This window comes from Dasypus novemcinctus, chromosome 10, assembly GCF_030445035.2.
Source record: "Dasypus novemcinctus isolate mDasNov1 chromosome 10, mDasNov1.1.hap2, whole genome shotgun sequence".
In the NCBI taxonomy this organism is placed as follows: Eukaryota; Metazoa; Chordata; class Mammalia; order Cingulata; family Dasypodidae; genus Dasypus; species Dasypus novemcinctus.
In genome coordinates, this window is record NC_080682.1 from 88,320,194 (window position 1) to 88,345,726 (window position 25,533).

The 25,533-nt window shown below is 41.9% G+C and overlaps 1 protein-coding gene across 1 annotated transcript; it reads left to right on the forward strand.

The window, feature by feature from the left end:
- The first annotated feature begins 1,504 nt into the window (after positions 1 to 1,504).
- CYB5R2 (cytochrome b5 reductase 2) lies at positions 1,505 to 24,984 on the forward strand. Its single transcript, XM_023587904.3, has 9 exons — positions 1,505 to 1,562; positions 2,487 to 2,744; positions 3,025 to 3,097; positions 5,404 to 5,510; positions 5,817 to 5,946; positions 22,051 to 22,134; positions 22,857 to 22,942; positions 23,802 to 23,901; positions 24,729 to 24,984. The coding sequence occupies exons 2-9, from the start codon at positions 2,670 to 2,672 to the stop codon at positions 24,899 to 24,901; spliced, it is 828 nt and encodes a 275-aa protein (XP_023443672.2). The 5' UTR covers positions 1,505 to 1,562; positions 2,487 to 2,669; the 3' UTR covers positions 24,902 to 24,984.
- The last annotated feature ends 549 nt before the right edge of the window (positions 24,985 to 25,533 follow it).

The following is a 25,533-nucleotide window of genomic DNA, read 5'->3' on the forward strand; positions in this document are numbered from 1 at the left end:
AGAACCTTATACATATATAAAAACTGATATATGACAGATTAGTGGCTAGATATAAGCAATTCAATAAATGTTATTGAGACAATACATTATCCATTCTTAAGCCAATATATTATAAAAAATTAAATTGGATCCCTGCCGCACATCATACACAGAAATCAATTCCAGGTAGTTGAGAGACTTAAATGTGAAAAGAAAAACTTTACATTTTTTCAAAGAAAATTTACACTCAAAATCACTAGCCAAAAAGGCAAAAGATGATAAATTTGACTATATTTTACAATGACAAATTTATATTCATTAAGACATCACAAAAAAAAAAAAAAAAAAGACAAGACAGAAAAAGAAAGGATAAGTTACAAACTGGGAGAAAACATTTGTAACCCATATAACTGACAAAGGAGTGGTATCTAAAATATATGTAAAAGACTCCCTAAAAACCAGAAAGAGAAAAACAACTCAAAACAAAAATGGGCAAAAGTCATAAGCAAGCATTTTTTCACAAAACTACATTGGAAATAAACAGAAAAGATGTTCAACCCCCTTAACAATTAGGTCATGCAAATTAGACTCATGAGACATCATTTACACTTAGAAGATTGTCAAAATTTAAGATATCTGACCATATGCGGGCACCTGCAGGTTTTAGGGGAGGTGCCCACCACTCATGTGCCTGTGTGGTGTGTGTCTGCGGGGCTGCTGGGTGAGGTAGGAATCTGCTTCTTGGCTTCAAGGTATGGGAGGACTGTTGGGGAGGGAGGGGATGGTACCTCTCATGGCTGACATTCTGCTTTCCATCCTGTCAAACCCGAGTACTTGTCACCTCTCTCCCCTAGGAGTGAAAGAATAAACTCGGAGTGAATATCTTCCATAACTTGATTACCCACTCTACTCCAGCCCCAAACACCTGGCTCAGGACCCGGCTCAAAGCAGGAGATCACTACGTGTTAAATGACTATATTCCTGTACTCCTTGAATTGGCCCGAGTTCCCGCTTCCTTTACCAGCCTCCGCTTCCTCCCTGTCACTCAGATGCCCTCTCCCCAGCCTTACCAGGCTTCCAACAAGGTGAGGAGCCGATCAGCCATGGCTGCTCGAGGTGTGCAGGGCGAGGACCAGGATGCACATGGGGCATGGGATACGGGGTGCTTCACCAGGATTGAGGAAACCCCCAAGTCTCCACCGGGCCTTCAGGAGGCAGTGGGAAGTCAAGGAAAGGAGCTGGGGGACAGGGCTGGACAGGGCCAGAGGCACAGAACAAAGAACCTTCCGACGCCGCCGCACTCCGGCAGGTGCGTCATCCGCAGAGAAGGTGTGCCGCCGCAGGTCTTGGGGCGGCCGGGAGTCTGCAGGCCGGGGGTGCGGCTGCCCGGTGTCCACCCCGTGCCTCCGCCGGGTCCTTAGCAAGCTTATCCGAGTCTTGACCTGCACGGAAGTCTTCGAGGCTCTCCCGTCCGCCAGGCGGCGCTGCAGAGCGGCGTTCACAAGGCGGCGGGCCCGCGGGCGGAGACGCGCAGCGCCCTCCCGCGCCCCCAGCTCCACAACAGGTTCGGCGTCACAGTCCGGGTAGGTTCCGCAGAAGCCACGTCGGGGCGAGAAGGCCGGGCGGGAAGAGGAGGGGGTGCGCACGCGGGCCGGAGCCGGGGAAAGCTCGACCAGGCCTCCTTTAGCCGAAGAAAGCCAAGCCCGCCGTCGAGAGCCGCAGGGGGTACGGGAGAAGGCTAAGAGCCGCGGCGACGTGAGGGGACGCGCTGGACCCTGAGAGGAATTTGGAGAAGCGAGTGGTGCGGCGCGTGGCGGCGGGGAATCTGGGCCCCCTTGCGTGAGAAGAGAACTGGGGATGTCTTTCCCCAATCTTTGGAGGTCTAGCTTGCGGCGAGAAATAAGGTGGCCCGCCCTAGGGGGTGGTGTGGTGTGGTTTGAGGGCGGATGCGGGGAGGCAGGTTGAAACTCTGGCAGATGCATGCCCAGGCCTCCTTCACGCCTTGGAGAGTGTTGGTGTGTTCCGAGGCGCTGAGGTCATGGAGCGCCCCTTGGTAAGAGCTTCCCTCATCCCTACCCTGACCCTGGGCGGTCATGAATTGGGGCAGAAGAGGGGTGAGCCCGTCTCCAGGCCTGCTTTCAGCCACAACCACCTTGGGAGGAAGTGGCGACCATCTCACAGCCCTCCTCTTTAGTTCTGTTCTTGGGGATTGCAGCGTCCCTTCTAGATTATGTGTATAAAGGAATGTCGACAGAGCAAAAATTGACCTTCATTATATCTGTCCACCTTAAGGTGGGGACGTCCAGGATTTGCTCTCTTTAAAGTAGCCAGGATGAAGGCTGATGGGCAGAAGTGGCCTGGTGACACTAGCCTCCCTGGGTCATCTGCCTTTGGTCCAGGGAGTCTAATATGTCCATCCAGGCTGACCCATAGCTGACCCCTCCCTACCCTCTGATCTACAACACACTCAGCCTGCCTTCTGTTTTCGTATTTTTCTTTCTGCCTAGTTTCTTTCAGACATAGCCCAGTGTCTTCTGTGGTGGGGAGGAGCCACCTGAGAACTAGTTGCCCTGCTAAGGGGCAGGCAAGACCTGAGGTGCTGTGCTCACATTGTGTCTGGCCAGGACCCATCCCTGTTCCTCGCCCTCACTGTCATTGGACTCACGGCGCTCCTGGTGGCCCTGAAGAACATGAGCTCTAGGAGAACTCTTATCACCTTACAGGACCCTGAAACCAAGTACCCACTGCCTTTGATTGAGAAAGAGGTCATTGGCCAACCCACCCCCTTTCCTGTCAGTGGGTGAAAGAGAGGAGAACAATAGCCATGGGGAAGGTGCTGGCTGTTAAGGCAGGGAAGTCAGCTTGGCAGTTCATGGCCTTTGGTTTGCTCCCACTTCGTGTATGTGTGCATGTGTGTGTGCATGCACTGGGGTAGCCTAAATGGAACTCCTTTCACAGATATCTGAATTGTCCAGCATCTGGAGGCTTCTAGATTTTTAGAAACCTGACAGAGCCTGCCTCTGTGATTTTTGTTTTTTTTTTTAGCAAATCAATCACAACACCCGAAGATTCCGCTTTGGACTGCCCTCGCCAGACCATGTCTTGGGTCTCCCTATAGGTGAGTGCAGTTTGGTCTCATCACTAGGTTGGGGGCTTTGCAGGGCTAGGCACTCAGCTCCTATCAGAAACACAGCTGAGATATGGAGGTGGCCCAGAAACCCTTCCTGAGCTCGATGGATATGAGCTCAGGGAATGGGGAGATGGTCTTGGGGGGACCACATTCCCTTTCTTCATCACTGATTTGTGGCCAGCACAAAAGTGATACCTCAGTAAATACTGAAAAGAGTAGAGCCTCCAGTCAGGTCTAAGATCTCCCTGCAGTCTCCTTCTTGGATGACCTTAGGCAAGTTTCTCCACCTCTCTGAGCTTCACTCTATGAAATGAGGTTTCCCAAGTTTGCCTGTCTGCCTCTCTTGAGTAGTTATGAGGATAAGGTGATTTACAGATGTGAAAATTCAGAACCTGCAAAGTCCTGTGCATGTGGGTGGGATGGAGGAACTGATGTTCCCCTTAGTCAGGTAAAGGCCAAGAATGTGTGGGAATGCAGGAGGAAGGCAGGTGCCATGCCACTGCCCCACCCCCAACACACATATCATTTGGCTTTTCTGCAGGGACCTCAGACCCCACAGAAGTTGAAGGACCCTTAGTGGGATACCAACCCAGAAGTCCTACAGCTCAGTTTTCTTATTTCTAGTTTTTAGCGCCACCAGATGTCTGTCAGTCTTAGTGAGGTGGAAAACCTCTACTAGGCCCAATGCCCACTTGGTCCAGGAAGCTTTGTATAAGCTGCTAGTGCAGCTTGCCTGCCTGATGGAGATCATAATCTACAACCTACTTGTCCTGTTTTACAGGATAAAACCTTGACCTCACCTATGTGGGGTGATGAAATTATACACGAGGCAGCCAGCTGGGTCCCTGAGCCTTCTTGCTGCTCCCTCTTGGCTTTTCCACGAGAGCTCATGTCAGGCTGCTGTCCAGCCCTCTGGCCAAGGGGCCAGTGCTGTTGACAAGAAGCCTAAAAGAATGAAAAACTCTAGGAAATCTAATTTTTTAAACCTGACTCAACCCACTCTTTCTTTAGCCCTGCTGTAGGCAGTGCAAAGTTAGTGGGACAGGGTAATTAAGAAATTTCTGAAAGAGTCTGCTATGAGGTCTCAGATTGCTGATGCTTCCCAGTTGGTTGAGGTGAAGCCTGAGAAATCAGCTGGGGCAGCCTCATTTTCACTAGGGAAGCTGCCAGGCTGAACCCAGGTTGGCTACATCTAAAAGAGCATTTCCAGGTTTCAAGTTTCAGATTAATTCTCAGAAGGAAATTACCTCAGGCAGCCATCTCTGGTGCCCAGCCAGAGTCAGAGAACCTGTCCTTTCTTAACCCACAGCATTTGCACCTTAGGCTTCAGGGCCTCTTGAAAGATTTTGACTTATGCCTCTGAAGCAATTTGAAGGATGTATCCTCCTACACCCTCCCCTTCATCCTTCCTTCCCTTCTCTTTTCCTCCTCTCTCTCTCTCTCTCTGTTGCTTCTTTTTTCTGTGTATCTCTTCCATCTTTATATGTCAACTAATTTCCTGTACTTATACAGTTTCTATTCCATCAGAAACTCTAGCACAGGGCTTTTTCTTGCCTCCTGCTCTTATCTCTTGTTTGCAGCCTCTGCCATTGCTACAAACTACTAACTACTTTATCAATTTAAGTCTCCCATTTTTGTTCCAGCAGAAATCTGAGCAGCCCAGCCCATCACTTGACCCTGAGATGTTGTCTTAATTCACAGATCTCTCACCAAACCTGGTCCAGTCAATTCTGACCTGGATGGGGCAGAATTACATGGTTCAGAGATTCCTTGCTGCCCCTTAGCAGAGCCATGGGCCAGGAAGACACAATGCTATTGCTAGAACTCCTGGTACAAGTGTGTCCAAACCCAGTGAGTCCGTGTCTGCTTCTAGGATTCAGATGAGGTATCTGATTCATTCAGACCCCAGTGTCACAGTCAGTTTAGGGAAAAATGAGTTCAAGGCTATATACCTTACTCTAATAAGGAAACCATCCTTTTGGCAATTTTTAATACTTACCTTCTTACTTTAATTAGCTCTTCCTGCTCCACAAAGCAGTTGGACATAGTACATTGCATTGAGAGTATGCTATCTGCATGAGATGCTCACGTCTACACTCTGATCAAAGCAGGGCAGGTACATCATCCCCATTTAAGAACAGGGGAGAGACTTAGACCAAGAGAGCTGAAGTGACTTGCCCAGGGTAGCACACTGAGTGGAAGGGCAGGCCTAGAATCCAGGCAAGCTTGCCTCCCCTTATCATGTACCCACCTTACAGCAATTGAGTGTCTAATGAGATTTCTCTGTCCTGTAGGTAACTATGTCCATCTCTTGGCCAAAATTGACGATGATTTGGTGATTAGGGCTTACACACCTGTCTCCAGTGCTGATGACCGAGGCTTTGTGGACTTAATTATAAAGGTACAGCATGCTCACCATGTCCCAGCTGCCTCAAGCTCACAAAGCCTGTTGAGGATTGAGAGGTGGAGGGGTGGAAAAGCAGTGCCTCTTCTCTGAAGAGACACATGCCCTGGACAGGCTTTCTAGCAATGAAATGTAACAGTGAAGCTACAAATAGCCTTGTGTTGTCTTCAGGGATTTCATATAGAACTGTGAGAGTAAAGGGTTTTCTAGGCATAGTTTCCAATGACAAATGCATTTTTGAATTTTATATGGCTGTGGCCTCAGAGCTGGTTGGTGTGAACACTATGCTGCCTTGTTTTTCAGATCTACTTCAAAAATGTACACCCCAAGCATCCTGAAGGAGGGAAGATGACTCAGTACTTGGAGAACATGGAAATAGGGGAGACCATCCTTTTTCGAGGGCCAACAGGACACTTGTTCTATCAGGGACCAGGTACTGGGGGATTTGCACTGCTCCTCCATCTGTGAGGAAGAAGATTCCTGGGATGATTCCATTGTTCTAGAAAACGCCTCAGAATTGGAGGAGCTTGACTTTAAAGACCTGGGCTTGTCTTTAAAGTCTTCATTCATTCACACATTCATGTACATGTCATCTACAACCACATCTCACTTCCCAGAATTGTAAGCTTCATTAGAACAGGGGAATGATTTAGTGATTCTTCATCACTGTATCTCCAGCACAATGCCTGAAACTTAAGCGGTAATTGATAATACTAAATAAAGATTGGGTGGTATATTAGTCAGCCAAAAGGGTGCTGGTGCAAAGCACCAAAAATCTGTTGGATTTTTTTTATTTCTTTCTTTCCCCTTCCCCCCTCCCCACTCCAGTTGTCTGTTCTCTGTGTCTATTTGCTGCATGTTCTTCTTTGTCCACTTCTGTTGTTGCCAGTGGCACGGGAATCTGTGTTTCTTTTTATTGCGTTATCTTGCTGCGTCAGCTCTCCATGTGTGCGGCGCCATTTCTGGGCAGGCTGCACTTTCTTTCGCGCTGGGCAGCTCCTTATGGGGTGCACTCTTTATGTGTGGGCCTCCCCTACACGGGGGACACCCCAGCGTGGCACGGCACTCCTTGCGCGCATAAGCACTGTGCGTGGGCCAGCTCCACACAGGTCAAGGAGGCCCAGGGTTTGAACCGTAGACTTCCCATGTGGTAGACGGATGCCCTAACCACTGGGCCAAGTCTGCTTCCCTGTTGGATTTTATAAAGGGTGTTTATTTGGGGTAGAAACTTAAATTTACCAGGCCATAAAGTAAGTTACTTCCCTCACCAAAGTGTTTTGCCACATGTTGGAGCACCATGACCGCTGACATCTGCAAGGGTTCAGGCTTTCTCTTCCTCTTAAGGTTCTGTGTTCCCACCTTCTTCCAATTCCAGCTGTAGGGTGGGGTAAGTCTTGTCTCTCTCCTGGGGCTTGTTTCACTTGGGCCTCACCTGAGCTGCTTGCTCCACAAGGCCAGCTGTAGACTATTAGGCTAATGGCTCGTATCTTTTCCCAGGGCCTCTGCTGTGTTAATGGAGTCGTCTTTCCTCTCTCATGTATCTGCTTCTCTGTGTGTTTACTTCCCGGGCTCTAATATGAAAATTCCAACCAACTCCTCTGCTTTGTCATTTTTCTCTGAGAGTCCCTGCCCACTCAATGTCCACCTGACATGGCCCAAACAAAGCCTTAATCATAATTTAATCAAGTAAGAGTGAAACCTCTGAATCCAATAAATCTAAAGTATCCAGAGGAACAGACCAATTAACAAACATAATCCAATATCTATTTTTGGAATTCATAAATAATACCAAACTACTACAGATGTATAGATGTACAACAGAGTACACACTCATTCATTTACTCATATAATTATGCATTTACACACTCATTCACTGCTGTGAGTGATTTGGAGTGTCCTATGAAGTTCCATATTAACTTTTTAAAAATGTGCATGCTAATAACATACATTATTTCTAAAATGTTATATTCTAAAATTTCCCCTTTTAACCACATTCCGATATACAATTCAGTGCTGTTGATTGCATTCACAATGTTGTGCTACCATCATCACCATCCATTAGCAATACTTTATAATCAACCCAAATAGAAACTCTGTAAAATTTAAGCATTAACTCCCCATTCTCTACTCCCAACTAAGCCCCCAGTCACCTATATTCTAGATTGTGACTCTACAAATTCACTTATTCTAATTTATTTCATATCAATGATCTCAAAAAATATTCAACCTCCTCTGTCTGGTTTATTTCACTCAGCATGATGTCTTTAAGGTTCTGTTTCTCCACATCCTCTCCAACACTCGTATTTTTTAATAGTAGCCATTTTAGATGGTGTAAAATGATAATTGTGATTTTAATTTGCATTTCCCTAATAATGATATTGAGCATCTTTTCATGTGTTTTTTAGCCATTTGTATATCCTCTTTGGACAAATGTCTATTCAAGTCTTTTGCCCATATTTTAATTGGGTCTTTTGTCTTCTTGTTGAGTTATAGGGTTTCTTTATATATACTGGATATTAAACTTGTGAGCTATGTGGTTTCCAAATATTTTCTCCCATTGAGTTGGCTGCCTTTTCTCTTTCATTATCAAGTCCCTTAATACCCCAAAAGTTTTTAATTTTGATGAGGTCCCATTTATCTATTTTTTCTTTGTTGTTTGTGCTTTGGGTGTAAAGTCTAAGAAACCATTGTCTAACACAATGATTCCATTGGCCTATATATCTATCCTTAAGCTAGTGCCATGATGATTTTTTTCTTTGTAAATCAATTTTATTGATTCATAAAGTATATAATCCATCCAATGTGAACAATCAGTGGTATCTGGTATAATCACATAGTTGTGCATTCATCACTTCAAACATTATTAGAGCATTTTCATTACTTCACTACTACTACTAATAAAGAATAGACAAACCAAAAAACCTCTACTCATTAATAATTATCTCTCAATTTCTCTATCCTTCCCCTGCCATATATAGCTGCTATTCTGTTTCTAATTTATTTGTATGACTTTCCCTTTCAAACACTGTCATACACATATATTAGCATTACTAGTTACAAACGTGATGATGCACTTTCACCATTTCTATTCATTTCCAAAGATTTACAAACAACCTTTTTACCAGTTCTTCACAAGTTAACCCTCATCTTTCCATTTTCTAACCTCATTCATTTTCTGGTGACCTATATTCTAGTTATTAACTCCATGAGTTCACACAGTATATTTAGTTCATAATAGCAAAATCATACACTCTTTGTCCTTTTGTGTCTGGCCTACTACACTCAAAATAATGTCCTCTATGTTCATCCATGTTGCCATATGCTTCATGGCATCATTTCTTACAGCCATATAGTATTCCATCATATGTATACACCACAATTTGTTTATCCATTTGCTGGTTGATGGACACCTGGGCTGTTTCCATCTTTTGGCAATTGTAAATAATACCACTATGAACATCGGTGTGCAGATGTCTCTTCATGTCACTGCATTCAGTTCTGGGTATTTACTTAGTGGTATTGCCAGGTTACCTGGCAAATCTATGTTCACCTTCCTTAAGAACTGCCAAACAGTCTGCTACAGTGGCTATACCATTCTATAGTCCCACCAACAGTGAATAAGCATTCCTATCTCTCCATGTCCTTTCCAATACTTGTAGTTCTCTCTGTTTTTAATAGTGGCCATACTAATAGGTGTGACATATCTCATTGTAGCTTTGATTTGCATTTCCCTAGTCACTAGTGATGTTGAACATTTTTTTATATGTTTTGGCACCATTTGTATTTTTTCTTTGGACAAATGTCTACTCAAGTCTTTTTCCTACTTTTGAATTGTGTCATTCGTCTTTTTATTTTTGAATTGTAAAATCTCTTTCTATATGTGGATATTAAACACTTACTGGATGTGTGATTTCCAAATATTTTCTTACATTGAGTTGGCTGCCTTTTCACCCTTTTGACAAAGTCCTTTGAGGTAAAAAAGTGTTTGCTTTTGAGGAGATCCCATTTCTCTGTTTTTTCTTTTGTTGCTCATGCTTTAGGTGTAAGGCCCAAAAAACCACCAACTACCACAAGATCTTCAATATGCTTGCCTACATTTTCTTCTATTAGTTTTATAGACCTGCCTTTTATTTTTAGATTTTTGGTACATTTTGAATTTATTTTTTGTATAGAGAATTAGAGAGTCAACCTCTTCCAATCTTTTGTTTATGGATATCCAGTTCTCCTAGCACCATTTGTTGAAGAGATTGCTTTGTCCCAGTAATGTTGACTTAGTAGGTTTGTCAAAAATAGTTGGTCATAGAGGTGGGGGTCTATTTTTAGACTCTCAGTTCTATTCCACTGTTCAATATTCTACCTTTATGGCAGCATCATGCTGTTTTGATCACTGTAGCTTTGTAATATGTTTCAAGATCATTCAATGAGACTCCTCCCACATTGCTCTTCTTTTTTGGATGTTTTTGGCTATTTGGGTGCCCTTTCCCTTCCAAATAAATTTGCTAATTGGCTTTTCTATTTCTGTAAAGTAGGCTATTGGGAATTTTATTGGTATTGCATTGAATCTATAAATCAGTTTGGGTAAGTGTGATACCTTCACAATATTCAGTTTTCCATTCCATGAACACAGAATGTCTTTTCATTGATTTAGGTCTTCTTTTATTTATTTTAGTAGTGTTTTGTAGTTTTCTGAATACAGGTTCTTTATCTCTTTGGTTAAATTGATTCCTAGGTACTTGCATCTCTTTATTGCTATGGTAAATGGATTTTTCCCCCTGATTTTTTCCTCAGATTGTTCAGTACTAGAGTACAGCAACATTACTGATTTTTGCATGTTAATATTATATCCTACCAATTTGCTGAACTCATTTATTAGCTCAAGTAACTTTGTAGTAGACATTTCAAAATGTTCTAAATATAGTATCATGTCATCTACAAATAGAGTTTTACTTCCTCTTTTCCTCTTTGGATGCCTTTTATTTTTTTCTATTGTCTAATTGCTCTAGCCAGAACTTCTCACACAATATTGAATAACAGGGGTGACAGTGGCATCCTCATTTTGTTCCCAGTCTTAGAGAGAAAGTTTTCAACCTTTCCCCATTGAGTACAATGGTATAAGTGGGGTTTTCATATATGCCAAGTATCATGTTGAAGAACTTTCCTTCTATTCCTATCTGTCAGAGTGTTTTTATCAAGAAAAGATGCTGGATTTTGTTGAATTCCTTTTCTGCATTGGTCAAGATGATCATTTGTTTTTTTTCCTTCAAATTGTTGATGTGGTGTATTACATTAGTTGATTTTCTTATGTTGAACCACCCTTGCATACTAGGAATAAGTTCCACTTGGTTGTGGTGTATAATTCTTTTAATATGATGTTGGATTCTATTATAAAGTATTTTGTTTAGAATTTTTTCATATATGTTCTTTGGAGGGATTGGTTTGTAATTTTCTCTTCTTGTAGTATCTTTATCTGCCTTTGGTATTAGGGTGATGTTGACTTCATAAAATATGTTGATTAATTTTCCTTCCTCTTCAACTTTTTGGAAGAGTTTAAAACAGGATTGGGGGAGGTGGACTTGGCTCAATGGATAGAGCATCTGCCTACCAGATGAGAAGTCCACAGTTCAAACCCAGGGCCTCTGTGACCTGTGTGGAGCTGGCCCACACACAGTGCTGATGTACACAAGGAGTGCTGTGAGTGCACCCCATAAGGAGAGCCACCCAGCACAAAAGAAAGTTCAGCCTGCCCAGGAGTGGTGGCCATACACATGAAGAGCTGACGCAGTAAGATGACGCAACAAAAAGAGACACAGATTCCCAGTGCCACTGACAAGAATAGAAGCGGACACAGAAGAACACACAGCGAATGGACACAGAGAACAGACAACTGGGGCGGGAGGAAGGGGAGCGAAATAAATTTTAAAAATTAAAAAAAAAAAAACCAAACAGGATTGGTGTTAATTCTTCTCGAAGTGCTTGGTAAAATTCACCTGTGAAGCCATCTGGTCCTGGACTTTTCTTTGTCAGGAGATTTTTGATGACTGATTCAATCTTTTTTAATGTGATTGATTTGTTAAGTTCCTGTATTTCTTGTAGAGTCAGTGTAAGTTGTGTATTTCTAAGAATTTGTCCATTTCCTCTGGGTTGTCTAGTTTTTGGCCTACAGTTTCTCATAATATATTTTTAGGATCCATTTCATTTATGTGGGTTGTAATGTCCCCCCTTTAATTTTTTATTTTATTTATTTGCAGCTTCCTTTTTTATTACTGTAGGCTAAGGGGTTGTCAACTTTATTGATCTTCTCAAACATCCACCTTTTGGTTTTGTTGATTTTCTCTATTGTTTTCTTTTGTTGTTGTTCTCAATTTCATGTATTTCTACTCTAATCTTTCTTCTTTCCTTCTCCTTGATTTAGGATTGGTTTGTTGTTGTTTTTCTAGTTTCTTCAGATGTCCATTTAGGGCTTTGATTTTAGTTTGTTCTTCTTTTTTAATGTAGGCATTTAGGGCTATAAATTTCCCTCTCAGCATTGCCTTCACTGTATCCCATAAGTTTTGATAAGTTGTGTTCTCATTTTCATTTGTCTCTAGATATTTATTAATTTCTCTTACACTTTCTTCTTTGACCCTCTTTGGGGTCCTCTTTAGGAGTGTTGTTTAGTCTCCACACATTTGTGTATTCTTCCCTTTCCCATCTATTATTGATTTCCAGCTTCATTCCATTATGATCTGAGAAGGTGCTTTGATTAATTGTTATATTTATTGAGACCTTCTTTGTGACCCAACATAGTCTACCCTGGTGAAAGATCCAAGAACACTTGAGGAGAATGTATAACCCACTGATTTGGGATGCAAAGTTCTCTATACGTCTGTTAGGTCTAGCTCATTTATAATATTGTTCAAGTTCTGTTTTCTTTGTTGATCTTCTGTTTAGTTCTATCCAGTGATGTGAGTGGTGTGTTGAAGTCTCAAGCATTGTAGAGATGTCTTTTTCTTCCTTCACTTTTGCCAGCGTTTGCCTTATGTATTTTGGGGCACCCTGGTTAGGTGCATAGATATTTATAACTATTACTTCTTCTTGGTGGACTGTCCCTTTTATTATTAATATAAAATGGCCTTCTACATAACTTTTTTTTTATTGTGTTTTGTCTGATATTAGTATAACTACCCTTGCTCTTTTTTTGGTTACTGTTTGTGTAGAATATTATTTTTGAAACTTTCATTTTCAGCCAATTTGTATCCTTCGAACTAAGTTGAGTCCCTTGAAGGCAGCATATGGATGGCTCATGTTTTTTACCCATTGTGTAAACAAATATCTTTTATTTTTTTTCTTTTTTCTTTTATTTTTAAAGAATAAATGATACATCAAAAATACAGGGGGATACCCATATACCCCACCCCCTCTCCCACCAACACATTTCCCCACGAATAATATCTTTCACCAGTATGGTACATTTTCTACAATTAATGAACATAATTGAAGCATTGCTACAATTGGTCAGTAGTTTACATCATAGTTTCCACTTTGCACTGTACAGCATGTATCTTTTAATTGGGAAATTTAGCCAATTCGTATTCAGTGATTTCATTGTAAATGCATTATTTACTTCTACTATTTTATTCTCTTGCTTTCCTATGTCATATCTTATTTTTCTCTGTCTTCTTACTCTTATCTTTATCCTTTCTTCCCTTCTACACTCTCCCAAGCCTCTCTTTCCTGTCATTTCCTTTTGGGCTGTGGGGCTCCCTTTAGTGCTTCCTGCAAAGCCAGATTCTTTTTTATGAACTCTCTTGTTTCAGTTTGTGAATTATTTAAACTCACCTTCATATTTGAAGGATAGTTTTGATGGATAAAGAATTTTTTACTGGCAGTTTTTCTCTTTCAGTATAGTTGCAGACTGCTTCCAAGGGCCTTGGGGAGGAAGGCTATAAAGGCTGGAAAAGGCTACTCTTATTTACTTTTAGTTACCTCACATGCACTTCCTTGGTCCATGAGTAGATGGCACTCTTCAGCAGACCTCTCAGTTCAAATTCTGGTTGGAATCAATTCACAGCAACAATGTGACAGAGGTTCCTGCTTCAGGGCTATTCAGAGCCTCAGAAATCAAAACTTTCTCGGAAACTGTTCTCCAACCTTTACCAGCAGCCCCCTACCTTTTCCTGGTTAGGAAATAATTACACTCCCTCTGTGTCCTCAACAACCAGTCCTGGTCAGTAGGGAGGGTGCTTGAAAGAGTTAGATCTCTTTATCCTCATGCCAGCTCCCAGGGCAAGCAATGGTGTGGTATAACCTGGTCTGGAAGGGCTCATGGGACACAGATCAAATGTGTTGGCCTTTCTTGGGGAAGTGGACCCCTGAAGCCCCTTTGGTCTGTAGCTGCTAGCCAGAGGCTGGAGGGCTCAGTGCTGTCCACTCTGAGGGTAAGGGTATGGGTACTGGCAGCTGCAGCTACAGCTTTTACCTCACAGAGTTTTCCCAACAAGAATCTTTTCCTTTGCCCCTCTCTTCTGGATGGTATCCAGCCTTCCCCTGGTGTTATAAACCCTAGATCATTTTTTTTCCAGGTAATTTTTGTCTGTCCTCTAGCTGTTTTTTTCTGGGAGAGAAGTGAATCCTGTGTCTCTAATCCTCCATCTTCCCAGATGTCCCCAGTACCATGCTCCTTTGACCACAGCAGCATTGTAATAAGATTTAAAGTCAGGGAATGTGAGTCCTCCAACTTCATTCTTCTTTTTCAAGATGTTTTCAGCTATTCAGAGCCCATTCCCTTCCAAATAAATATGAGGATTGGTTTTTCTATTTCTGCAAAGCAGGCTGTTGGAATTTTTATTGGGATTGCACTGAATCTGTTAATCATTTTGGGTAGAATTGACATTTTAACAGAATTTAATCTTCCAATCCATGAACATGATTGCCCTTCCATTTATTTTGGTTGTCTTTGATTTCTTTTAGCAATATTTTGTAGTTTTCTACATACAATCCTTTACATTCTTGGTTAATTTATTCCTAGATTTTTTATTCTTTTAGTTGCTATTGTAAATGGAATTTTTTTTTTATTTCATCCTCAGATTGCTCATTACTCACTCATATATAGAAACACTACCGGTTTTCCCTGGTTGACCTTGTACCCTACCACTTTGCTGTATTCATGTACTAGGTCTAGTAGCTTTGTTGTGGTTTTTCAGGAGTTTCTCTATATAAGATCATGCCATCTGAAAATAGTGAAAGTTCTAATCTTACTTTCCAATTTGGAAGACTTTTTCTTGCCTGATTGCTCTGGCTAGAACTTCAGTACATTGTTGAATAACTGTGGTGACAGTGTACATCCTTTTCTTGTTCTAGATCTTAGAGGGAAAGTTTTCAGTCTTTCAACATTGACTACGATGTTAGCTGTGGTTTTTCTTATATGGCTTTTATCATGTTAGAAAAATATTCCTATTTCTGTAAGTGCTTTTACCAGTAAGGATGCTGGATTTTGTCAAATGCCTTTTCTGTGTCAATTGAGATGATGTGTTTTTTCCCTTTGTTTTGTTAATGTGATTTATTACATAAAATGATTTTCTTATATCAAACATTCTTCCATACCTGCAAAAAATCCCACATGATCCTGATGTGTAATTCTTTTAATATGCTGTAAGACTTGATTTGCTAGTGTTTTGTTGAGGATTGTTACGTCTATATTAATTAAAGGAATTGGTCTGTAATTTTCTTTTTCCATATCTTTTTCTGGTTTTGGTATTAGGGTGATACTGGCTATATTGAATGAGTTTGATAGTGTTCTTCCCTGTTCAAGTTTTTGGAAAAGCTTGAGCAAGATTGGTATTAGATTGTCTTTGAATCATTGGTAGAATTCACCTGTGAAGCTTTCTGGTCCTGGGCTTTTCATCTTTGGGAGATTTTTGATGACTGTTCCAATCTATTCACTTGTGATTGGTTTGTCGAGATCTTCTATTTCTTCAAGGGTCAGTTTAGATTATTTGTGTATGTAGCAGTTTGATATAGTTATGAATTCCAAAAATAGATATTGGATTATGTTTGTAATCTGGTCTATTCCTTGGCCTGATTGAGTTATGATTAAGGCTTTAATTGGGCCATGTCATTAAGGCATTGAGTCCCTGCCCCCTGGTGGGTGGGAACTCATAGATAAAAGGCATCACAAAGAACAGAGCTGAGGGTTTCTAAAGTTGGAGTTTTCATGTTGGAATTTGATGCTGAAGTCTTAAGCTGGAGCCCCAGGGAAAGAGACAGAGCTGTTCACCTGATAGTCTACAGCTGACCTTGTGGAGAGAGGCAAAGCCTAGAGAGCCTCCTAGTCTACAGCTGACCCTGTGGAGGAAACAGAGGAGCTGAGCCCAGAGGAACCCAGAAAGCCTGAACCCTCACAGACGTCAGCAGCCATCTTGCTCCAACATGTGGAAATAAAGTTTGTTGAGGGAAGTAACTTATGCTTTATGGCCTGGTAACTGTAAGCTCCTACCCCAAATAAATACCCGTTATAACACCCAGCAGATTTCTGGTATTTTGCATCAGCACCCCTTTGGCTTACTAATACAGTGTGTTTCTAGGAATTTGTCCATCTTGTCTATGTTTTCTAGTTTTTTGGTGTACAACTGTTCATAGTATCCTCTTATGATCTTTATTTCTGTGAGGTCAGTGGTCATGTCCCCCCTCTCATTTGTGATTTTATTTATTTGCATCTTCTCTCATTTTTCTTTGTCAGTCTAGCTAAGGGTTTATCAATTTTCTTGATCTTCTCAAAGAACCAGTTTTTGGTTTTGTTGATTCTCCATTGCATTTTGTTCTCAATTTATTTCTGCTCTGATCTTTATTATTTCTTTCCTTTAGCTTGGTTTGGGATTAGTTTGCTTTTTTTGTCTAGTTCCTCCAGATGTGCAGTTAGGTCTTGATTTTAGCTCTTCTTTTTTAATGTAGGCAGTGAGGGCTATAAATTTCCCTCTCATCTTTGCCCATAGGTTTTGATATGCTGTGTTCTCATTTTTATTTCTCTCAAGAACTCAATTCTCTTGCTATTTCATCTTTGACTCACTGATTATTTAAGAGTATGTTGTTTAATCTCCATATATTTGAGTTTTCCCTTTTTCTATCCATTATTGATTTCCAGCTTTATTCCATTATGATCAGAGAAAGTATTTTGTATACTTTCAGTCTTTTCAAATTTATTGAGACTGGTTTTGTGTTCCAACATATGGTCTATCCTGGAGAAGGATTCATGAACTCTTAAAAAGAATGTATATCCTGCTGTTTTGGGGTATAATGCTCTATAAATGACTGTTAGGTCTAGTTCATTTATCATATTATTCAAGCTCTCTGTTCTTTATTTATCTTCTGTCCAGATTTTCTATCCAATACTAAGAGTGGTATATTGAAGTCTCCAGCTATTACTGTGGATACATTTATTTCTCCCTTCAGTTTTGCCAATGTATGCCTCATATATCTTGGGGCACCCAGGTTAGGTACATAAATATTACAGTTTTTTTTTCTTGGTGAATTTCCCCTTTTATTAATATATAATGACCTTCTTCATCCTTTCTTACAGTTGTACATTTAAAATCAATTTTATTCAATATTAGCATCGCTACTCCACATCATTCTTAGTTAGTATTTGCGTGGAATATCTTTTTCCAACCATTCACTTTCAATTTGGTTGTGCCCTTATGTCTGAACTGAGTCTCTTGTAGATTGCATATGCATAGCTCTTTTTTTTTTTTGTCCATTCTTTGTCTTTTGATTGGGAAGTTGAAGCCATTAATATTCAGTGTTATTACTGTGAAGGTATTACTTCATCCATTTTGTCATTTGCCTTTCTGTTGTCATCTCTTACTATTGTTTGTCTTTTTACCCTTTAACTTACCCTCCTAATAATCTTCCATTTCTACATGCTTCTTCAAGTCTCTTGCCCTTGTTTTTTTTCTTTTCAGGCTGCAGTACTCCCTTTAGTATCTCTTGTAATTCTGGTCTTCTGGTAACATGCTCTCTCTGTTTTTGTTTGTCTGTGAAGATGTTAAACTTACCCTCATTTTTGAAGGAGAGTTTTACTGGATACAGAATTCTTGGCAGGCAATTTCTCTTTCAGGACCTTAAATACATCATACCACTTTTCTTTTACCTCTATGGCTTCCAATGAGAGGTCAGCACATAATCTTATTGAGGTTCCCTTGTAGGTGATGCTTTGCTTTTCTCTTGATGCTTTCAGAATCCTCTCTCTATCTCTGGTGTTTATCATTCTGAATAGTAGTTGTCTCTGAATAGGTATGTTCTGATTTATTGTTTGGAGTGTATCGTCCCTCTTGGATACTGATATTTATGTCTTTCGTAAGTTTTGGGAAATTTTTTATCATTATTTCCTCAGATATTGTGTCTGCCCCTTTTCCATTCATTTCTTCTTCTGGGACAATGATAATGTGTATTTTTGTGCATTTTGCGTTGCCATTCAATTCCCTGAGACTCTGTTCCGTTTTTCCCATCTTTTCTCTTTCTGTTCTCCTGTCTTTTCCAGCTTTGATGTTATGGCATTGATATCACCAATTCTGTGTTTGATCAACTCAAATCTGTTATTATGTGCCTCTCATGTATTTTTTATCTCCCCCCCCCCCGCCCCGAGATGGCTCTCTAGTCTTGTTTGCTCACTGTTTTTGCTCATTTTTCATACTTGTTGCCTGCTCATTGTCTTTTGCTCATTGTCTGCTTATTGTTTTTTGCTTATTGTCTGTTTTTTCTTTAGGAGGCACCGGGAACCAAACCCAGGACCTCTCACGTGGGAGATGGGAACTCAGCTGCTTGAGCCACATTTACTCCCTGATCATTTTGTTTCTGTTCAGTGTCTGCTCATTGTTCTTGTTTTTTTGCTCATTGTCTGCTCATTGTTGCTGGTTTTGCTTGTTGTCTGCTCATTTTTTTCTCATTGTCTGCTTATTGTTTTTTGCTTGATATCTGCTCATTGTTTTTGCTCATTGTCTTCTTTAGAAGGCACCAGGGACCGAATCCAGGACCTTCCGCATAGGAGGTGGGCGTGCAACTGCTTGAACCCCATCTCATGTATTTTTTATCTCATCTATTTTGTGTTTGATTCCCATAAGCTCTGTTACTTTTCATTGCAGGTTTTCAAATTGTTCTTTATGTTCACCCAGTGTTTTCCTAATATCCTTTATATCTTTAGTCATATTTTCTTGCAATTCTTTGAATTGATTTAGGAGATTTGTTTGATTATCACTGATTAGTCATCTTTTTTTTTTTTTCCTCAAGAATAATTTTATTGCTTGTTTTCTTAATTATGATTAGTCATCTTAAATCCTTTATCTATCTCATCAGGATATTTGGTTTGTTCCTTTGGCTGGGCCATGTCTTCCTGTATCCTAGTAAGGCTTGTAATTAATTGTTGATATCTAGGCATCTGAATATGTTCATGAATTTACCCTGACAATCAATTTCTCCTGCTTGCCTAGTGTTTTTTTTTTTTAATTTTTCATTGCTCTTCTTTGATTTTTGGTTCAACTTATTATAAGTCTTTAAAATTCCCTGGCTTAAATTACCAAAATTGGGGCAAGGACTCACTAACAGGACTCAGATTTCCTACCAGGAGTGGTCTAAGACCAAAAGCAGCTTTTCTCCTAGCAGTTTCCTGGATGGCCAGCAGATGGTGCCCATCAGGAACTTTTCCACAGAGGTGTTTCTTGCAGTCTCTGCTTACCCCTGTTTGTAGTCTGGCCAGAGCCAAGATTCAAAGCAGACGCTTCTGGCCAAATTCACTGAACAGAAACCACTCTCCACCCTCTGCCACACCCTCTCTCTTCCCAGGAAATAAGACATATGTTCTCCTCTCAGTCAGCTGCAGAGAGTCATTGGCTTTGTCCAGGCTGCATGCCTTGAGGGTAGGGGATGGGTGGCCATCTGACCACCACAGGGGTTTAGTAACTCATGGTTGTCATTTCAGGTTGTCTCTCTGTCCCTAGCTCTCTTGGGTTTTGTGCAGCACTGTCCTGTATGAGGTCCTGGGTTCAAGCCCCAGTACCTCCTAAGGAAAAACAACAACAACAAAAAGTAGAGTTGCATATTGAGGATATAGTACTATTGGGTTTTATTTACCCATTTAGTTACCTTCACTGAAGATCTCCACTTCTTCACACCGCTCCAAGCTACTTTCTCCTGTCTTTTCCTTTCAACCTGAAGAACTCACTTTAGCAATTCTTGTATGGCAGGTCTTTTTTTTTTTTTTTTCATGAACTCTCTCAGAACCTGAGAGAGTGAATTATTTGTGAATTATTAATTCTCCCTCAATTTTGAAGAACAATTTTGCCAGATATCGTATTTTAGATTTGGAGTTTTTCTCTTTCTGTACCTTATATATATCATACCATTGCTTTCTCACCTCCATGGTTTCTGATGAGAAATCAGAGGATCCCTTGTGTGTAATAAATCACTTTGATCTTGCTGCTATCCAAAATCTCTTTATCTTTCATATTTGACATTCTGTTTAGTATGTGTCTCAGAATAGGTCTGTTAAGGTTTATTCTTGTTTGGAGTAAGTTGCACTTCTTGGACATGTACAGTTATATCTTTCATAAGATCTGGGAAATTTGGGGTAATTATTTCCTTAAATACTCTTTCTGTCCCCTTTCCCTTCTCTTCTTCTGGGATACCCATTATGCATGTTTGTACACTTCATTCTGTCACTTAAATCCGAGTCACTGCTCAATTTTTCCTATTCTTTTTTTTATCTGTTCTTCTTATATGAATTTGATTGTCCTGTTTTCTAGTTCACGGATTCCTTCTTCTGCCTGTTCAAATTTGCTGTTGTATGCCTGTTGTGTATTTTCAATCTCCATAAGTCTTCATGCTTGCACATTTTCTTCTTAATATCATTTAGCTCTGCATCCATATTTTTCTTCATTGCCTTGAATTGATTTAGCTTTGTTTTAACTTCTTTGATTGGTTGTCCCAAAATCTTTTGTCTCTTCTGAAGTTTTCATTTTTCCCCTCAACTGAGCTGTATCTTCCTATTTCTCAATAAGGCTTGTAATTTTTTGCTGATGTCTGGGCTTTGATTATTTTGATATGTTAACCCTGAAGTTAGTTTCTCCTTCTTACCTAAGGTTTTATTGTTCATTGGCTTTGCTAAAAGCTCTTCTTTGACTCTTGGTCCAACTTATTCTGGACATTTAGAGTAGCCCATACTTAACATTTCAGATTTTCTCAGCTTTTCTACATGATTCTTGCCCTGGTATACAGTACAATTTTTAAGATTGCCCTTTTTTGTGCAATTGTTTCACCTTCAGGAGAAAGCTTCCTTTCCTGTTCCTTCTTTTGGAATTCTGTTTGTTTCTGTGCAGCAATTTTTCCCCACCTTCTATGATTTGTTTAAATTCTTTCCCTAATGCAGAGCCCCCTTTTAATTACACTTTTCAGTTCTGGGACCTATCCTGTCTTACAGCAGTTCACTGTTGCCTCCTTTTTTTTTCTAGGAGGCTTTTCTGCCTCCAGTTTCTTCCCATTAAGGTATTCCATGCCAGGGAGCCAGATTGGGTCAATCCAGAAATGTCTGTTTTGTGTTTCTTGGTCCAGACAACACTAGATTGTGTTTGGGCAGCTCTTACCCACATTTGTCCCATGGTCTTTTTTTCCCCCTGGGGGGCTCTTTTGTATGTGGTACACTTCAGCCACTTGTGTTCCATCCTGAGTCTCTACAGACTTGGGTCTCTGTGCCTAGATATGTGTAGGATTCTAACTCACTGACATGAGTGGCTCTGTGGTCTGCATCTCTGGCAGGAGGGGCTCAGGCTGAGCTGCCTCTGACTCTTAAGCATGGGACCAGTGAGGGGGAGGTGTGCTGACTGGTGGGACTGGGATGTAAATCTCCTACCTGATTAGTGTTTTTTTCTTCTTCAGTTCAGCATTTGTGGAGTCCTCCTCCAGTCCCTATCATACTCCAAAGTTACAAGCAAGTAGGATTTTTCCCTTTTATTAGTTGATCCTGATGGGGAGACTTTTTAAGCAGATGTCTTATGTCACCATGTTAATGGTATCACCTCCATTAACTTAATCTTGCTTTACTCCTTCTCATGAGAAAAGGTTTAATGATTTCCTGAAGATGCTCAGTTCCTATTTCTACTTGTGTACTAGTGCACTGGAGCTGGCCAAGGAAGCCATCCTGGCCTGTTTCTCTGGCTTAAAATAGGTAGAGCCTATCCCTTTGGTGGACTTGCCTCCTGAGATTGCTGAGTCTCCTGAGTCTCTCTGAGACCACTCTTGGGACTGGAAAGTGGTTGGGTACCTGCTTACCATACAAGAATGAACCAATGTTAACAGCCACTGGCATGTCTGAGAAGCATGTGGTCACTTTCGTGTCTCTCCCTAACCTGAAAACCCCAGGGGGCAGCACCCTCAGGGCCTGACCCCAGGGAAGTATAGAGTGTTTGCTCCTCTGGGTGAATAAAGTTGCCCTCTCTGAAAAACAAAGTCAGTGATCTTTTGCAGGCTGACTGGCAAGGGCTGCAAAAGTCAGAAGCATCCTCTCTGTTTCCAGGGAATCTTGCAGTCAGACCAGACAAAACAAGTGAGCCTGAAAAAAAACTGGTCAGCCACCTGGGGATGATTGCCGGGGGCACAGGTAAGAGGAATCTAGGGAGCTTCATCCACTGGGCGAGCCCTGAGTCCTTTCTGACTTTGAAGTCATTTAATCCTAAAAGGGATGAGATTCTCCCCTGGCTGTTGTGGATGGGAACTCAGGGTCAGTGGAACTGACCCCACATGCCCTGTTCCCCTCAGCCAACATGGTGGCTGCCCAGGGCCAAGTGGAGCCTGTAAGGTCTTGATGGGAAACAGAGCAGTCTGCGGGGCAGCCGGGCAAGCCCACTCCATGTCCCCAAAGGACTCCTGGGCCCACCACATCCTGACTCTCCCCACCCCTGTAAATGCCTGAAAGCAGAGAATAAACATTTAAAGAGCACCTATGATATGCCAGACACTTATAAAATGATCACTCTTAGTCCTCATTAAGTCTGTTCTAGAAATGAGAAGCCTAAGGAGACCAGGCAGGTAACTGACTCTCCCCATGTCAGTTAGAGAGCTGGGAGTGAAACCCAGTTCTGAATCCAAAGCCAACGCTCTTTCGATTTTGCCATGTTAAAATGAGAAAGGGCTTTGATTTATTGTTGCATTAGAAGGGAAAACTAAATGAAAGATTGTTTCCCACTTTGAATTTGGGGGACAGGGGACAAGAATGAGAGACATGTAATTGGAGCCAAGGAAAACAAACTGGTAAGCTGCTACAGGGCAGGGACTGTGGGCAGGGGGAAGGGGGAAGCTGGCCTGCCCCTACCTGTGTTCCAGGGATTACACCCATGCTGCAGCTCATACGCCACATCACCAGCAACCCCAGGGACAAGACCAGGCTGTCCCTCATCTTTGCCAACCAGGTCAGTTCTCCTGAGTCAGCCTTGAGCTTGCTGTGGGAGGATGGAATGTTTGCTGAGCAGGGGCCCCTGCATTGATGGAATGCTCTTTGGCTGTCTGCAGCTGTGGGAGTGCTTAGTGGGCTCTAGAAGAGCTGCTGGTAGCCAAAGAAGCTGAATCCAGGCCTGTTGGAGGCTTGCTTTTCTGTTTTTAACTCTTCTTTCTCTCTCCAGCTAATCCTGAATCCTGAGTCTTCTTTCCTTCCTTTCCTTCACACATATTTTTTATTTTTTCCTGATTATAAAATAATAGACACCCCTCAGTAGAATTTTTGAAAATACAGAAAAACATAAGGAAAATAATTTATAATTCTATTTCTGAAAAGTTACCTATTTTTCGGAGTTTTTTCCACCCAACTTTACCATACACAGGTATTTTCTTATTATGAGAAATTTTCTGTAATTTCATCATAGTCTACATCAATTTGCACTATAATTTACTGAAAATTCTACATTCAGGTTGTTTTCAATTGTCACAATTATAAATAGTAATTTGACGAGTAGTTTTGTGCCTAGGCTTGATCTGTTTTAGAGTATTTTCTTAACTAGAATCCCAGAAATAGAATTAATGGGACAAGAATCATGAAAAGTTTTAAGAACATCTAGGTTTTCTGTGCAGTATCTCTGTGCCTGAAGCATGTTACTCGGGGCTTCGGCTCCTCCTTCATCAAATCCCTGGCTCTCCAGTGCTACTCTACCACATCACCTCCTCTCAAGCTAGAGTTGGGGCAGCTTGGACAGGAATGTGCTGGAAGATTTGCTGGGTCTGGAGAATAAACAGGAAGCCCCTGGAGGGGCTTTTCTAATTCAGCTTCTTTTCTAGACTGAGCAGGATATCCTGGTGAGAAAGGAGCTTGAAGAAACTTCTACAAGTTACCCCAACTGGTTCAACCTGTGGTACACCCTAGACAAGCCTCCCCCTGGTATGATCCACCTTGCCCCCACCGTGGGTCAGCTCCAATGCTTCACTCCTGTGGAGATGCTGGGTTTTTCATTTGTTTGGTTGGTTTGTTAGAACTATGCTTGGTGGCTCAGGACTTGGGGTCTGCCTCCATAAGGAAATGTAGGAATTGGAGGAATGGAGGACTTGGGATAGTGTTGGTATGGGTACTCAAGGGCGGTGGCTGTTATCCCAGTGGCACTCTGCACACTGCCCTGAACCTGCACACCATTCCACACTGTAGCACACAACCACTGACCCCCCTTCACCACTCAGGCTGCTGCTCGTGGCCCTCCTCATTAGACAGCAGTCCTCACATGCTGAGCCTCAGGCAGCCACTGCAGCCCCAGCTAGCACCCAGAAACCAGCATTCACATGGCCCCCACGGCCTCCACACCCCCCAGCTGCACCTCTTCCCTACTGTATTGAGTTGTGCCTGTCTTGTCACACAGCTTACTGCTCAGTAGAGGGCGTCACCGACTTGGGCGAGTCCACCAGCCCCACACCACGCCTTGGCCCATCCCACCTCACTGTCATGTTTCCATCATTGCCAATGCTTTCAGCAGGCAGAGGCCAGCCAGGGGCCTCAGACTCCCAACAGTGAGCCTTGGATCTGGAATAAATGCTGCAGAGAGCTACCTGAAACCCAATATCCTCTACTTCATGAGATTTCAGCAGCGAACAGTAGTGCAGAGACTCTTCAGCCTTTGTAGAGAAGTCTGGCATCACTGCCTGGCTTTAAGGAGGACAGGGGGTTTGGGATCAGGGATTTGACCTGGCAACCTCCAACTCTTTTCTGCTTCCTTTCAGACTGGAAGTACAGCTCAGGCTTCATTACTGCTGACATGATCAAGGAGCACCTGCCTCCCCCCGGGAGGTCCACCCTCATCCTGGTGTGTGGCCCACCACCCCTGATCCAGACAGCTGCTCACCCTAACCTGGAGAAACTGGGCTATACCAAGGACATGATTTTCACCTACTAATACCTCTCATGCTCTTAGCAAATTTGAGTCGTCCCTTTCATCTGTTTCAAAGTAAGTTCATTTTCACCACATTAAATTGGGATGTTTTCAAAAGGTCTTTTAACATACCCTTGGGGATATACCCATGTCCCTGTCTTTTGTGTGAGGCCTAAGAAGGTGGGTTCAAGGGGCTGGAGACAAAATGCCTTCTGAGGACTCCTTGTTTGAGAAGGCTTGAAGGAGCTCCACTTCAGTATCTTTTTGTGATTCAGTGAAATAAACTTAAGTACAAAGCAGAGAGCCCATGATGTATGGTTTTGCAGGGTACCTGGTAAACAGTCAGGAGCCCTTGGCCTGCACTGCTTATGTGGTAGCTTCTGTACATCTACAGGGGTCAGAACTGGTAAAAGTGCCAAACAGAATTCCAGAAAAACCAGGTGAGGATTGCTCTTGAACCCACCCCCTCCAAAGAGTTCTGTTTTTAAAGTCAGACCTACTAGGATTCGGGTACATTTTGTGTACACTCTTCCTTCTCTGTGGGAGAGCCTTGGAATGAGAATGGTATAAAAAACACACACATCAGGGCAGTAATAAATCTGCAGAGTAGGTGGGCACCAGGAATTCCTCCTAGACTCTGTACTGTACACAGCAAA

Coding starts and splice junctions, on each gene's coding strand:
- CYB5R2 (XM_023587904.3), top strand. CDS start 2,670: ATGAGCTCTAGGAGAACTCTTATCACCTTACAGGACCCTGAAACCAAG. Junction 2,745..3,024: donor TGCCTTTGATTGAGAAAGAG/GTCATTGGCCAA, acceptor TTTTTTTTTTAG/CAAATCAATCACAACACCCG. Junction 22,943..23,801: donor CCCTCATCTTTGCCAACCAG/GTCAGTTCTCCT, acceptor CTTCTTTTCTAG/ACTGAGCAGGATATCCTGGT.